The 15,036-nt window shown below is 39.1% G+C and overlaps 1 protein-coding gene across 2 annotated transcripts in view; it reads right to left on the bottom strand.

Moving 5' to 3' along the window:
- phf2 (PHD finger protein 2) overlaps positions 1–14,305 on the bottom strand; it is a 28,257-nt gene extending 13,952 nt beyond the window's left edge. For both annotated transcript variants that reach the window (XM_023837429.2, XM_023837430.2), the window contains exons 1-11: positions 13,975–14,305; positions 8,133–8,218; positions 7,397–7,511; positions 6,678–6,838; positions 5,634–5,775; positions 5,139–5,325; positions 4,775–4,937; positions 4,503–4,590; positions 2,898–3,004; positions 579–670; positions 81–170 (exon numbers count right to left, since the gene is read on the bottom strand). In XM_023837429.2, the coding sequence (XP_023693197.2) occupies positions 81–170; positions 579–670; positions 2,898–3,004; positions 4,503–4,590; positions 4,775–4,937; positions 5,139–5,325; positions 5,634–5,775; positions 6,678–6,838; positions 7,397–7,511; positions 8,133–8,218; positions 13,975–14,072 (1,329 nt within the window). In that variant the 5' untranslated portion in view covers positions 14,073–14,305. The remainder of the gene's footprint in view (positions 1–80; positions 171–578; positions 671–2,897; positions 3,005–4,502; positions 4,591–4,774; positions 4,938–5,138; positions 5,326–5,633; positions 5,776–6,677; positions 6,839–7,396; positions 7,512–8,132; positions 8,219–13,974) is intronic.
- Between the last annotated feature and the right edge of the window lie 731 nt (positions 14,306–15,036).

The following is a 15,036-nucleotide window of genomic DNA, read 5'->3' as shown; positions in this document are numbered from 1 at the left end:
TTGCTTTTTTTCAGATCAGCTCCTTTCCCAGGATGTCTGACATCAGGTCATACACCAACTCCAAAGGAACAAAGAGCTACCTCTGAAATCCTGATTTCTTTGGCAAGGTCTTTAATGAGTTGTGCTGGCTTCATGTTTTCTGGAAGTTCATCTTCATGTTCTAGCAGAGCCTATAGCAAAGAAAACAAAAACAAACAAACCAGCCAGTCATCTACAGAGCATGATGTATTTTGCCATAATAAATAAATTAAACATTAAAATGAAATTCATAGAAACATTTCATTGATTTCACTTAAACTGAATGGTAACACTACTTGAGGTGGCACAAATAATATAGTACTACCCTCATACTTAATGTATTAATTAACCAGAAACTAACTTTATTTGTGTATTGATTCCATGTTCATACATCATTAATCATAACAGTTCATGTAATCCATGCACTTACTATATTTGTTCATGATTTGTACTTGAGTAGTAACTGTTACTTGGGTCCCATCAAGTAAAGTGTCACTAATTGAATTATTCAGCCTATAACTTAACTGCTATAACAAGTATCCATTTCAGATAAGACCTACCTGTTTCTTAGTCCATGACCTGAAGGCTCCATTAATGATTTTGGCACCTTGGACCAGATAAGAGGCTGGCTGTTTGTTTGCCTTATGTAAGCCTGAGGAGAAACATTTTCATTAGTCTAATAGCATTGTTACATGGGCGCTGCACAAGACCTACAACTCACATGTGCTATAAGACGCCACATTCATTTGTTACGTTTCATACACATTTACAATACATTTGGGATGGAGTGTTTCATACTGTTGCCTCGTAACGACAAATAATAAGCCAGTTGATAAAAATGTCCAAGATGCAAGCCAGTGTTTCCCAATCAGATTGTGTTCCAAGTGCGGTCTTAATTAATTAGTCATGACCAAACTTCTGTCAAAATGAGTCAAACGATTTATATGTTAAACAGAATGTGTTGGTTGGGGAATTGCTAGTTATTTGCTTTGTTTTATTTGTTCTGATATTTACTAAGAAAAGACTTGATTAATCTAATCTAAGTTTCGGCTAATCTAAGTTCTTTCTATAAATAAAAAGCAGAAATGCACCAATTCCAGTTTGCATTCTTTAATTACTATGTGATTGTGATGGATCGAAATTCATTTTGTGAATTAAAAATAAAAATAAGGAGATATATTTTTGCAATTTTGGCTATTTTTAGACTACAACACTCCATTTCTGTTTGAGCTAAACCAAAATAAACAGTGATTCTGTAAGTGTGTTCAGTTGATTGAATGATTTCAGCCATGCAATTTAAACAATCAGAGTGGGCAGGCAGGATCAACAGCACAAAACATAGAGACAAGCAATTGCACTGTAGCACTTTCAAGATCAAACTTTTTTTGACAAACAGGAGTAATGTGATTTGTCCCAGATTGTAAAAAAGGTCCAATGAGCTGAACGCGGCAAATGTTTTCGTATATCTGTGCAAACTTTCGAGACCTCTCTGTGTACCTAAAGACATTCTTCAGAATGCCCAACAGAAATCACACCCTGAAATTTCATAGCTGTCTTTACACAGTCGCTCGCTGTGATTGCTGCCAGACCAGCACATCTGCACATTTTTCAACTTACAACACCGTAACAATCCTTCTGGGCAGAATAAAATCAACTGTGGTCCTTGATTTCAAAAACCAGAAAAGCAAGGACCTTGCAACGTATTCCAAACTTGTTTAATAAGTGAAGACATTGTCCCTGACATCTGATTAGTCCCAAAAACAGAGGGAGTTGTCCATGCCTGGAACCCATAGCAACTTTCACAGCAGTTGAAAGCAATCAAATAGTGTCCTTCAACATTGATTAGATTGGGCAGAACGTACTGGCCCAACAGGAAACATATTCCACAACAAAAATTATATAAATAACATAAAGAAAGACTAAACACAGAAATAATAACTTTTAGGGAGAATAAAAGGGTTTTTGATCTGATTTGACAGAGTCTAATCTAAACTCAAACAATAAAGTCAACCTTGACGGTGACCCACACTTTCTGTCTAACAGTGCTGTGACTGACCAGTGTAGCCTAACAAAGTTCATGTACAATAAGGCAATACAGAATAAGGCAAACTGATAAAATTACACAAACACGCAAAGAGAAAAAAAACATGGAAATGTACACAGAGAACTCGGCTCCGGCTAAGCAAAGTTTAAACATGGAGTTGTAATGGAGCAAGTGATTCCGGCCTCAGATGAGCCCTTTGAAGCTAATCATCTGTGAACTCAGTGATGCTCCAGCCTAATGACTGAAATAACATTTGGGAATCCAGTTCTTCATCTGTTCTGCAGGCCCTAGGCAGAACACGCACCGAGTCAAGGATCAGGAAGCGACATTTCAGCTCTGGACAGAAAGAGACGCCATGATTTTTTCCATTTCTTTCTCTTTTTTGTCTTTTTAGAAGTTCTGACAAAAATGGGGGCAGGTGGGGGCATTTGCTTGTATATTAAGGATCTTTGTGAACTGGAAAACTGAAAAATACTCTCACGAGAACTGCGGATATTCTCAGTTTGGCCAAAAACAATTACTTTGTTGGCCATAGAAAAGGGGACAGGACTGGAGATGTCAAACCTTAAGGAATCAGTATCAGATGAATCTGTTGAGCATGTGTCTGTGTGTTGACTGAGTCAAGCCGCTTGAGATCGGTAGTCATGAAATAGGTGCAAACGACTCTCCTGAACATGAATGCAAATGTTTAAGTCAGAACTTTAAAATTCACAGCAGAAAAGGGCATCGCCTATTAACTGCAAAGATTATTTTCACTGCAGCAGCTTTGTTTGCACGATGCAGATCTTGTGCGACTTATAGTGTCCCACAGCCATTTTCACGTTTTGGTCTTTACCTTTGAATCTCTCCAGCAGATGCCGTCCCACGTACCAGCAGGCCGTTTCAAAGTTTGGAAATGGGGTTAGGCTGCCAACTTTAAGTCGTTTTTCCACTTCATATGCTCTGGGATTTAAAAAAAAAAAACAAAACCAACTGAGCTTATGAATAACAACCTACAGACGATCCCTGAATGAAACAATGCATTAAAAATAGCGCAATCAGTGATTTTAGCAGATGCAAGAACGCCTTACTTCAGATAAACAATGCACATGCTTCAAGCTTTTAGAAGTGAAATATTTACACAAGCTGTGATTGCTTATTCCTTAGTTACGATGCTGCAGGTCTCCTGACTCAAACCCAGGGATGGTGAAGATTTGACCACCTGAGAGATCTCTGAGTATGCAAACTCATTCTTTTTTCCAAGTTTGATCCCTATCCCCAACACAGCCATAAGCCACTCGCAACATCTGAAATCCAACTTTGATAGACCTCTTTCTACCAGAAATAAAACCGTTAATGCTATTTGGACAAAATTATTCCCCTGCCAGGAGAAGAAATTGGACTCTCGAGCCAGTTGTTTGAAATCAAGAGCTTGCAGTCAAGACATATCTCTGACATCACCCGGCCAATCGGCTCGCAGCCCGGCTGGATTTACACGGAAAGCTAGTCGCATGAGCTGTCTTCAGATACAACAACTCAACCACAAAAGTTTCCCTCTGTGAGGTTTTCTGGTCCTTCGCTAAGTGAACATGTGTCCAGTCAAAACAAATTAAAGCCATTTTCAGTGGACATTTAGTACCATTCTCCTGCCATGCGCACACAGAGATTTATTCTGTATTTTGGTTCCATTATGAATAATAATCCGTAAACACAAAGTATGAGTATACACAGTACTATACAAGTGGTTACGATTGCTTTGCAATTACACCAGTGTTTATATATAAATACAAAAAGGAGATAGCATCTGCTTCTGACATAAGGACTGTATATTTATGCATATCATCAATATTTACTGAAAAACATAATCTCTTATCCAAAAGTGCAATTTATAACAATTCTTAAGAAAATGTAGATTTCTACAGTTGACTTGGATCACACCACACTACAGCTGGAAATTTTAATATTAATATATTTTTAGATTGCATCATTGCCTAGCTTACCTATTCATTCTTATGAATATCATTTCATAAATATCTATTATTAAACAATTAAATTACTCAACATAAAGTGGCTAATCTTACATTTCATATTAGAAGTCACATTAGTATCATAATCATCCTTTTACTAAAGGAAAAACTTAACTGTGGCAATTCACTCAAAGACATTCAATGCATCCTGGAGCTTTCAATCACCATTCAATGCATTAGTCATGCTATACCGTGTAATTGAATTATATGATAATCTTAAGCTGAATACAGAATCTAAGTGAACACCATGCTGACGTAAGACACTGTCATAGAGGAGAGATTAAAACGCACCCAAAACACGGCCTGTACATTTAGAAATATCTTAATATAATCACTTGAGAAAACCTTTCTCCATTCAATCATTTGCTATTCAAGGTAGATTCAATTTTTAAGTGCAAGTTTGGATGGTGTCAAAATATGTATGAAAAACTGACCTCATCTGCATCTCCACGCTCAGGTTGTGCACGAAGTGGCCAGAAAAGGCCAGACAATCCACCGGAGTCAGTATTGCATTTATCCAGCCTTAAAGGAGAGAGATGACAGAGCACATCAACACAAAACTTTCCACTCTTGCAGCTACTATGACTACATTTCCATTCATGACCTCAGACACACGGCAGGTAAGCACTGAAGACAGGTTTTCCGTTTTCATTTATACAAGGTGCGAGGGTTAGGCCGACACAAATAAAAAAACGGACGTGCTTACCAGATGGAATTAGAAGCGTCTGTCCCTGCTTTAGCGTGCACTTGTAACACTTGTCCACCTGGTCCGCAAAGAACATCTCACTGTGGTTGGATGAAGATCTCCACCGCTCATACAGAGACAGATTGGCAGACGTGGGCTTGATCAAGAAAAATATCTTTTCTCCCTGCAAACAGCATCACACAGATATTACCCTCCCTCTCCTCAGAACATCAGAGTTCTGTTTCTCTGTCACCTGTGCTTGTCACTAAACGCATATGACATATGCTAGACTATGAAACATTCTCATCATACACCTGCCAAAAACAATATAAAAAGACAAGTCAAATAAGTGCAGTGGGTGACCAAAAAAGACTCTACTTCATACTTTGAGCACGTGGTACCACACTGAGGCGCCCCCGCATTCGATATGGAAGTCAGTGTAGCTGTCCTTCACGCAGATCTGACAGTACTTGGTCACTTTGGGCTTTCCCAACAGGGCATCGTCCGGCCAGTAGTTCTCCACCCAGGAAAGTTTGCTCACTATCTGAGGGCTTTCCACCAGACTTGCCATCCTTCCAGAGAGATTGACAGCGAATCAGCCCGACTTGAGGGACCATCAGGCCCAGTCTCTGCAGGACTTCCTGCCCCACCCATCGCAACATTCCCACTATGGGCATATATGAAAATTAAAACCCCCCCACCACACATTACATCTAACATAACTCAGAAATGCATGCATATGATACAACAGCATCATGCATCACAACATCACCTGGAAGAGTGCATTATATATTCTGAATCAGAGGTTATGCAAAGGATAATGCTTCCGCTAACAACATTTTTAAATATTACAGCCAAACACACATACACCTGGTTTTACCTTGTGTCTGAGAATTCCAGGTTAATCACATTTAATACTCGCTTTCTGTTTGTGCTGTAGTAGTAGTCTACAAACTCCTTGAGCTTCATCTCACTGTTTGTTTGCTTAGTGACGTCAACGACGTCCACGAGAACATCTGGCCCTAAAGAAAAAACGATATATTAATTACTGTTGACAGCAGAGAACAAGGAACTCTAAGATTTTTTGGTTATTTATGACTGATTAAGTTATGATTTACTGAATATTATGACTGATTAAGTTATGACTTTATGAAGATTATTTATAAAATGAAATTATACTATAGTAATAGAGGGTGGCTCAGATCTCCATGGTTGGAGGTTCCAATCTCGCCTCTGCTCAGTGCGTAGAGTTTGCATGATTGCCCTGTATTGTGTAGGTTTAGTTAGGCTCACTGGCATCTCTGTGATAGATTAGTATTCCTGGGCTGCCTGAGATGGGCCCCAGGACCCCCACGACAGCCCCGCCTAAGATAACCATTTGGAAGATGGACGGATGGGCTATAGTAATATTTCTGCCTTGATCGTTATTACAGATAATCCTGTTCAATCTCATTAATGTGTCTCGTAAAGCTGCGCGAAGAGCTTCAGACAATAAAAGCTAAAGATGTGCTACAAAGGGACTCGACAGGGAGCGGGTGCTCCGCAGGCCGCAGTGCAGAGCGAGGCAGGCTTAGGGAGGAGCATATGTGCACAGGGAGCAGCCGGAGCCCTTTTGAGGAACGTCTCACTCGCAGGTTTCGCCATCAGAGACGCGCTTCACTTTGCAAGACGCAGACAAGGCGAAGACAGCTGTTGATATTTGCTTCCTCAGTTCATGCGAAAGATAATTTGCATTAATATATTCAAATTAAATTGAATGTAAAACACTAAAACTCCCAGGTAACAGCATCTTTAACTGCAGTTTCTGCTTAGACAGAAGTGCTCTACATTTGTAAGGGGGCCGTGCAGAAATAAATACCTATTTACGTATCATTTCATCATACTTTGATTAGCGATGGGCGTCTATTAGGGACAGAACACTGACCGACATAGTTCTCGACGTCACTGACGTAGAACGTGGGAGCGGGCATGGTCATGCCCAGTCCATCCTTCTTCATGACCAGAATTGGCTCCGTGAAGCCATTCTCCTCCAGGTAGTCCAGGGTGAGCTGGTGTCCACTCAACTTTAATACTACGTCCTCAGAACTACGAGGAAAAGCAATTTCAGCAAAAAGATAACATGTCTTGTAGAACAGGGAAGCTGCGCTCTTTCGTTGGAAATGCTAGATCATAGCAAACAACCCCATCTGCTGTCAGCATAACTGCTGCATTTTGACGGTGCAAACCTCACAAATTTAGTTAGAGAGCACCATCTACTGAAATATTCATGAAGTGAAAATTTGATGTCAACTTTTTTTCCTTTTATTGCATGTTTTGACTCATACTAATTGTTACAGGCTAGGAAACAACAGAAATGTATAGAAACAGTTTGTCATTCAGTGCATCCATCCATTCATCCATGCATCCATCCATCCATCCATCCATCTTCCACACATACAGGGACACAAGGAGCCCAGAGCCGGTGCCAGGGAGGTTCAGGCCAGGGGACACTTTGTGCCAGATGTCACTCCATTGCAGGGTGCAAACAACACACACACACACACACACACACACACAGCGTGTAGGCGCGAAATCAGATAACTAACAACTGAGTGTCTGTCACCTTAACTCCCGACCAAATAAATCCAAAATTCTGCAGCTCACCTGGGGAAGGTCCGGCTCCGAAGCTCCTTGATGAACACCTGACTGCCGTTCTGGACGGGTTTGACATCCGTGCTTTGCCCCGTGTCATGCTTGTTCCAGTTCTTCTTCTTTTTCACTGACGACAAATAAACAGGACAAAGGAGCACAAGCCACGTTGAGTGGGAAAGTGGCCTGTTGCAGCTGATCCACTGACACCAGAGATTTAATCTTGAATATATATTATTTTAATTTGGAAGCACTAAGAACCTTGGATGGCCACCTTCAAGAAAACCATAACAGTGTAATTGTGGGCACACTGCTGTACGGAAAGTGCAGGAATATAAATAAATTGGCTCTATTAAAATCTTTGGGGATTACCTCAGTCAGGGTACATTACTTTATGTGCAACAAACTCCCTTGCAAAGGGCATTTAACAACACTGTAACAACAGCAGAAATAAAAACATAGGAATAAAAAAGTACAACGAGAAATAATTGCACAATGTGGAAAATTATCTGTTCTACAAAAATCTGGGTTTTTTCGGTGCTGCTCCATCTCATCCCTTCAATTATTTAACAGAACATATAAATAAAAAACGAAGGAACAAGAAGAATGTATGCAGCACCATTCCAGAAAACTGCGAACTAGCCAATGTATAAAAAAGATCAAGACGTGCAAACAGATGTAAAAACAGACTGGGGGGGTGGGGGGTGGATAATAGAGACATATCTGAGCTGCCGACCTGACATGAACTCACATGTAGATTTGCCGTGGGTCTTCTCACAGTTGGGACAATGATAAATGTCGATGTCTGGGGCCTCATCCTCATCTACCCCAACACAGCTAAAACACAGAAAACAGGGCCCTTTAAAATTCAACTTAAAATTCAAATTATTTAATCATACTTTTAGCAACATACAACACATATTTTCAAAATTAGGTTTCTGTCAGTGTTTAAGCGTCAATGATTGTAAGGCCGTTTGAATATTACTCAACAGCAAAAACAAATCTTATACCTCCATTAAGGCATCTATGCACAAAATACAGTACTAAAACCAAACAGTCTTATACAGCAGACGCGAGTACTATTACACACACCGTAGATGTGGATGACGATCTGAATCACAGACATACATCAAAACAGCAAAGAATAAGGAGACGTATCTGACTGCTTCTTTTACTGATTCACATTATAAAGACGTTGCAATGATGATTGTGACCCTAGACCTCATGTTTGCTCTCTATAGACCCGGGAAGGCCTTCATGGGAGCTGCCCCAATAAAATATTTGGATTTCACACAAAATTATCCTATTAATAATAGTTACAATAGTAAGAATATGCCTCTAGGTCTGCACATCCTCACTAGAAGCTGCATTCAAAGCCCGCAGCATGAAGACTACAACCCCCAGTAACCTGAACGAGGCCATTACTTCTTTAAACAGTGTTTCCTTCCAGACATCTGTATAGATTTTTCCTCTTATGAGGACACGACTCATTAAAATGAGTAAAAATCACAGACTACCCCGATGCTCCAGTTAGTTGTCTGCTTACCATGAACTAAAATAACAAATCACAATGTTTGCAAATGAGGAAAATAAACTTTCTTTGGGGAATGACTTGAAAGGCAGACATGCATATCATCTAGTACGGTCCTACATCTGTCTTTCGAAGTGTAATCAAGGTCTATTAACAAACTGTACACTTTTTTTTTTTTTACAACGCAAAGTAGAATTGAAGGAAGCCTGGGGTCAGAGAGTCGGGCCGGCCAGCATGGCTGGTGAAGCAGGACTCACGGATCAAACCGTGATATTATTACTCTGTCGGACATGAGTTTCAAACCTACGACTTTCTGGACACGGGCAGAGTGCCCAGACCTGGTCAGCTTCACACGCTTCCACATTTACAGGCAACATGTTTTATTCTGCTGCAGTTTAATCAAACTGAAAAAAATAAACACACACATAATCTCCATCCATCCATCCGTTTTCTGTAGCCTCAGTCATAGGGGGGCCAGATCCTATCCTGGAGCTTATGGACGTAAGTCAGGGAACAACCCAAGTTGGGACACTAGCCCATCGCAGGGCACACTCACACACCATTTACTCACACATGCACCCACTATGGGCAATTTAGTAACTCCAGTTAGCCTCAGCATATTCTTGGACTGTGGGGGGAAACCGGAGTACCTGGAGATAACCCCACAACAACATGGGGAGAACATGCAAACTCCACACACATGGAACCCTGGCGGAGACTCGAACCCGGGTCCCAGAGCTGTGAGGCAACTATCACTGTGCCACCACATGTCATATTTTTTGCAAAATGTTATCAAACTATGAACATCCCAATCTCTTGACAGTTGTTCTGTAGATCTATACAATGGTTGTGCAGCACATGTGTACCCATTTTAAAGAACTAGAGAACACCATCACACAGCATTGTTCGAGTCTAAAATGCTATTTATTGATTAATCTCCCACTGTGTCACCCTAGAAGGAGAGGGACAGTCCAAACAAGATCAGGATACATTTCAACTCAGTGACACATACTATTAACCATTTGTTTTATTTTTTTCCCCCATAAATAAAAGCTTCATTCATATTTTTCAACATTCCAATTTTTTTAAAACTTATGTGCATACGTTAGAATTGATTTCCTTACTTTTTCTAATAGTTACAGTACATTTAGCTACTTGTAACATATTGAGATGTATTGTTTGTGCTTCCGGCCTCGCGCCTGTAGCCTCCGGGATAGACTCCAGACCCCCTGCCATCCTGAATGGGATGGAGCGGATACAGAAAATGGAGGGAGGGATGGATGGATGGATGGATGGATAGATGGGTGTCCCTCTAAATGTACTCAGTTTCCATACATTAAGTTCCTCCTCGTTCCTCCAATCATGTTTTCAGTTTTTTCACGGAAAGAAACAGAAATAACAGGCAAGATTCTGCTCTAGTATGTATTTTATTACATAATAACTAAACCTTATCACTTTATTTCATTTAAGTAAACAGCATACATATATTTACAATATTATACACATACACCTTCACAATAAAAATTTATTTAGTTAAAAAATGACTTCCTTATTTACAACATTACTTAAGCCATGCGAGCTATAAGTAAGTAAAAAAGCTTTGTTTAGAGAATAATTAGAGTATTATCAATTTATCTAAATTAGTAATTATTTGTTTAATGAGATCAATGAGAAATGAATTATGCGGCTCACTCCCTAAGACATACTTAGGAATTCTCCACAGACATTGCTTAAGGATTTCTTAAAACTTTTTGAACTTGTCAGAATTGTTTGTTTTACTAATGACTTAAGACCTCTACTGAAACATATAAACAACTCACATGCATTTTGGAAAATAAATGCAATAGAAATTAAAAAAATAATAAATAAATTATATATATATATATATGGACGGTTCAAGCTCATTGTTAAGGCCTGACACACTAGTATAGACACACCCTAAATTAACTACATAGATACCAGTGCATTTTTTCTTCCGTCCCCAAGCAATATATAAATGCAAAATATAAGATAAAAGAGTCTATATAAGAAGCAGTTATATATAAAATAATCATTTTCATTTGAGGACTTTGCAGTGTAACATTTACAGAACAGCTGTCTGTTTGTTTGCACACCTTTTGGTTCTTTAGTCCAAACGCAAATTTGGGCCATTTCTCAAAGGTGACTGCAGGTTCTGCCACAAATATTATTCAGGGTTTTCTGGCCAAGCTGAAGGAGCACGGCCTTCTGGCTACTATGGGCTCACGTGGAGACCTGCCACTCACTGAGCTACTGCCCGCCCTCAGTGCCGTGCAGCCTGCTGTGTGTTAAGAGACACACACTGACTGTACTACTGACTGAAGGAAGCCAAACATCAGACAGCGGTGATTCTTGGTGGAGCTGCAGCCTGAGAGAGGAATCAAACTTAGTGGAGAAATGAATTTTACAAAAAACTTTATGCTATAATACACACATTTATGCATCGATTTTATTCAGATTATGAATTATAGTTTTTGCACTAAAAAATAAGGATGGTCTAGCCAACTGCAGCCTGCAGAAGCGGAGAACATACAGCCGGCATTGGTTGTAACTGGAGGCATAAGCCAGTACGTTTAGCAGTAATGACAATGCTAACAGACACGGTAACGGCCAGCAGAGGAGGTGGGACGGCTCACAGAGTGAGAAAATGCGACGGCTGCAATGGAAACAGACGGGATCCCCGCGCTCACTGCACTGGACGCATCACTGCACAGGGTAATGTCTAACAGAAACCCCGCAACCAGGCAAGATGAGCCGCAATATCTTTAGTGTCCTTTTCCCTTATTTTTCACAAATAAATTAATAAATCGTAAACATCACACTCGCAAGTAAGAAGATTCTGCAACGAGACAGGATAGATAATAGCAGAGTATATAACACTGGTGTGAGTCTTTCCACCCTACCACTGCAGAAAGCGTGCCAAAGCTTTCCATCAGTGAGAAGTAGCAGCGGTACTCAGGAGTCTATGCACAGATACAGAAGTTGTGGGGTAACCATTAGAACAGGTTGCTTACAATTACGATAAAAGGAAGACTTTCTCCTCAACTGCTAAAAAAAAAAAAATTAAAAATCACATTTGTCTTGAAAGGGTTAAAGAATATAGCCTAGTTTACAGAAAATGTTAACCAATGAATTAAAAACTAATGAAAACCAAAAAGCAAAACTAATGGAAAAATAAAGACCCCTTCAATGAACTTTTGTGAGTTGAAAACAGCTGGGCAGGATCACAAAGAATTGCTTTAGTTTGAATCAATATTCAATACCATATCCCTTTTGCAATCAACAAGCACTAATACCCTCACCAGCCTACATATAAAAAAAAATACTAATTTAGGATAAATTACACATTTTCCACACTCACTCTGAGCCCACACATTGTTTTTCTCCCTCAGGCTAAACAATTTCTTAGTTTTACGACCACTCTAACAACTAAAATAATAATAAAATAGATCAATAAAAACATAATTCACACAAAATGTATATACATGTATATACCCTATGTACTTCTGCCCTAATATTATATGCATTAAAATAACGTAGGAAAAATATACACATGTCGCAAATAAAACATGTTCAATAAAACGCAATAAAGAGGAATTTAACTGAATATCACATTATTAACCTTTAACCTGGGTAACGCGTATTTGTAACGTAAGAGGGAAGAGCGAAGAGATATGAAATGAAGCAGCAAAAAAGTGAGCATGCTGACAATCAGCCCGTTATTGGGAAGCCGAGCCCGTCCCTGCGAAGACACATTAACCCTCCGAGCGAGGAGCAGACGCCAGGCTTTAATAAATTCATTGTATTCTGGTTTAAGCCATGCGAGCTTCAGCTGTCTGCAGCCATTATTCCACACAGACTGCATTCATTACTCACATTTGGAATTATAATTCTTCTACGAGAAGACCTTTCCTAGCGTGTCGGACCACACATTTTACAGCATATTAAAGACCGCTCAATTATTTTATATGCCATTCTTACTCTACTTTCCCCGGAGATGGAGACTCATAAAATTAAGATTATATGTCATAATGAACTGGGCTTATGCCAAATACAGCTACTTTCAGATAGAGATTGGAGTAATGACATATTTAATGAAAAAGAATATGCGTTGTACTGTAGCTATTATGAAAGGGTTAAAGTTAAACGCGCGTAAATATCCTCAGTCACTGGACCAGAACAGGACGCTAGTTTTTCATTCACTTTATAAGCATTTATTTTAAATCAAATTCACGCTGTTACGTAGCTACTTAAGTAGCTTTCGTCCTTAGACTCGTGTAAGTATAAAAACAGTAAATATTGCCGATAAATTTGAAACAATGTAGCTCGCTGAGATGCTCAGAGACTGACACAGTTGTCGGCTAGCTAGCTAATTAAGATCTGTACATTTCTATAGTATCCCGCAGCAGATTATATGCATTGGGGTACGTTCAGTTTTCTCAATAAAACAGACCCTTACATCGTACTGAAAGAGAAAGATATCGCAGCTAAATTCTCTTTCTTTCTTTTACATGGGAATACATCTATTCAAGAACCATTTGATATCTGTGCCAACAGCTTCATATTTACGCTATTAAAAATGAAGTATTTTTTAAGCACACGAAATACATGGGTTCGGTGAAATAGAAACTCTTAATAATGGTGTAAATAAACATTACATATATACGAATCTTAAAATCATGGCTTGTACAGATGGGTACTTATTCAGCCTTTCCAGCTACTACGACAACAATGTAAAGGTTGGAAAAGGCACTAACAACTCTTGGCGATTGCGAACAAAGACGAAGAAATATAATTACACACAATTAAAGCAGGCAGACCGAGACCCTTGTTGACAAAAAATGTTTTTGTGCTATTCACGAAAATGTCACAACCTAGCCAGCTAAATATAACTCCGCCTTCTTCTTCAAGCGGCCTCGCTTTTTGGTAATACAAATGTAGCCAGCGAACGACAGACTACGAGCTTTTAAAATATATATCTAAATAACACTGTCAAAATATCATGCAAAGTAGAACATTTCGCCACGGTAACTGGCGTCTTTACCTGCCGTGAAACCAATCCTTGCAGGCATCGCATTCGATCATAAACTGGGTTACGTCGTAAGGTAATCTACAGATGCAATAAACTGGTACAGTCGCCATGTTAGATCAATTCACAACAACGCCGGAGAGACGGGGGCTGCAAAAACCCTCCTGCAACAAAATCTGAATTGGAAAATCCCCAAAACAGCTCGCCGTTTCGCCGCCGCTCACACCACTTTCATGTACAATGACATCTTAAACGTATCCCATAGTGGTCCGGTCGCATTTAAATTACTCTCTTGACAAAATATTGGACCAATTATGTTTCCTCAAGTGTGTTACTGTGTGCATGCCCCCTGGTGACTGTACAGTATTTTAGACTTTCATAAACAGTAAGAAAATGTTTCCTTTCATTGTAATATTGTTACGTCAGCTTGTAAAACGGTACGATCTTCGGCTCAAATGAATGAGTTTTATTAATACTACAGCCAGCTCACATGATGTTGCAAGGACACTCGAAATGCAATTCATCCATATACTTAAGCACCTCAAACGGAACCAAACAGAGCGTCAGTGGAAGATACTGTATCATGAAAATATTACAATACACTGCGCACGACTTGAAGTGTAAATATTAAAACTGAAAAGAAAATAAAATTAAATGAAAATAAAAGTATAAATAAAATACACTTAATAAGCATTAAAATATTTAAAGTCGTAATAACATTCACAGATTATAAAAAGCATCTGCGAATTTACTCTATATGTATCCAATATTTTAACGATGACGTTTAGGCCTATGTTCGTATTCATGTTAGTATTTTTAAGTATGTTCCAAATAACCAAATTCGTAAACACCCCGCATTAAACAATTAAGGAATCAAATATGTATACCCTATAATGTTGAAGTTAGCAATCATTTGATTATAAGAATATAATTACAAGTTAATTTCTCATCTAGATCGCTCCCACTTGCGTTTGAGGGCAAGTTCATTTGCGAGAATTGCCAAATGTGTTCCCTTTAAGCTTCGTTAAGTTTCTAATAGGAAACCAAATTCTTCCTGATGAATTGATTATGAATTCA

Source organism: Paramormyrops kingsleyae, chromosome 8 (genome assembly GCF_048594095.1).
Source record: "Paramormyrops kingsleyae isolate MSU_618 chromosome 8, PKINGS_0.4, whole genome shotgun sequence".
Classification (NCBI taxonomy): domain Eukaryota; kingdom Metazoa; phylum Chordata; class Actinopteri; order Osteoglossiformes; family Mormyridae; genus Paramormyrops; species Paramormyrops kingsleyae.
Note: the sequence above shows the minus strand (reverse complement) of the source record. Positions and strands in the feature narration are given on the sequence as shown.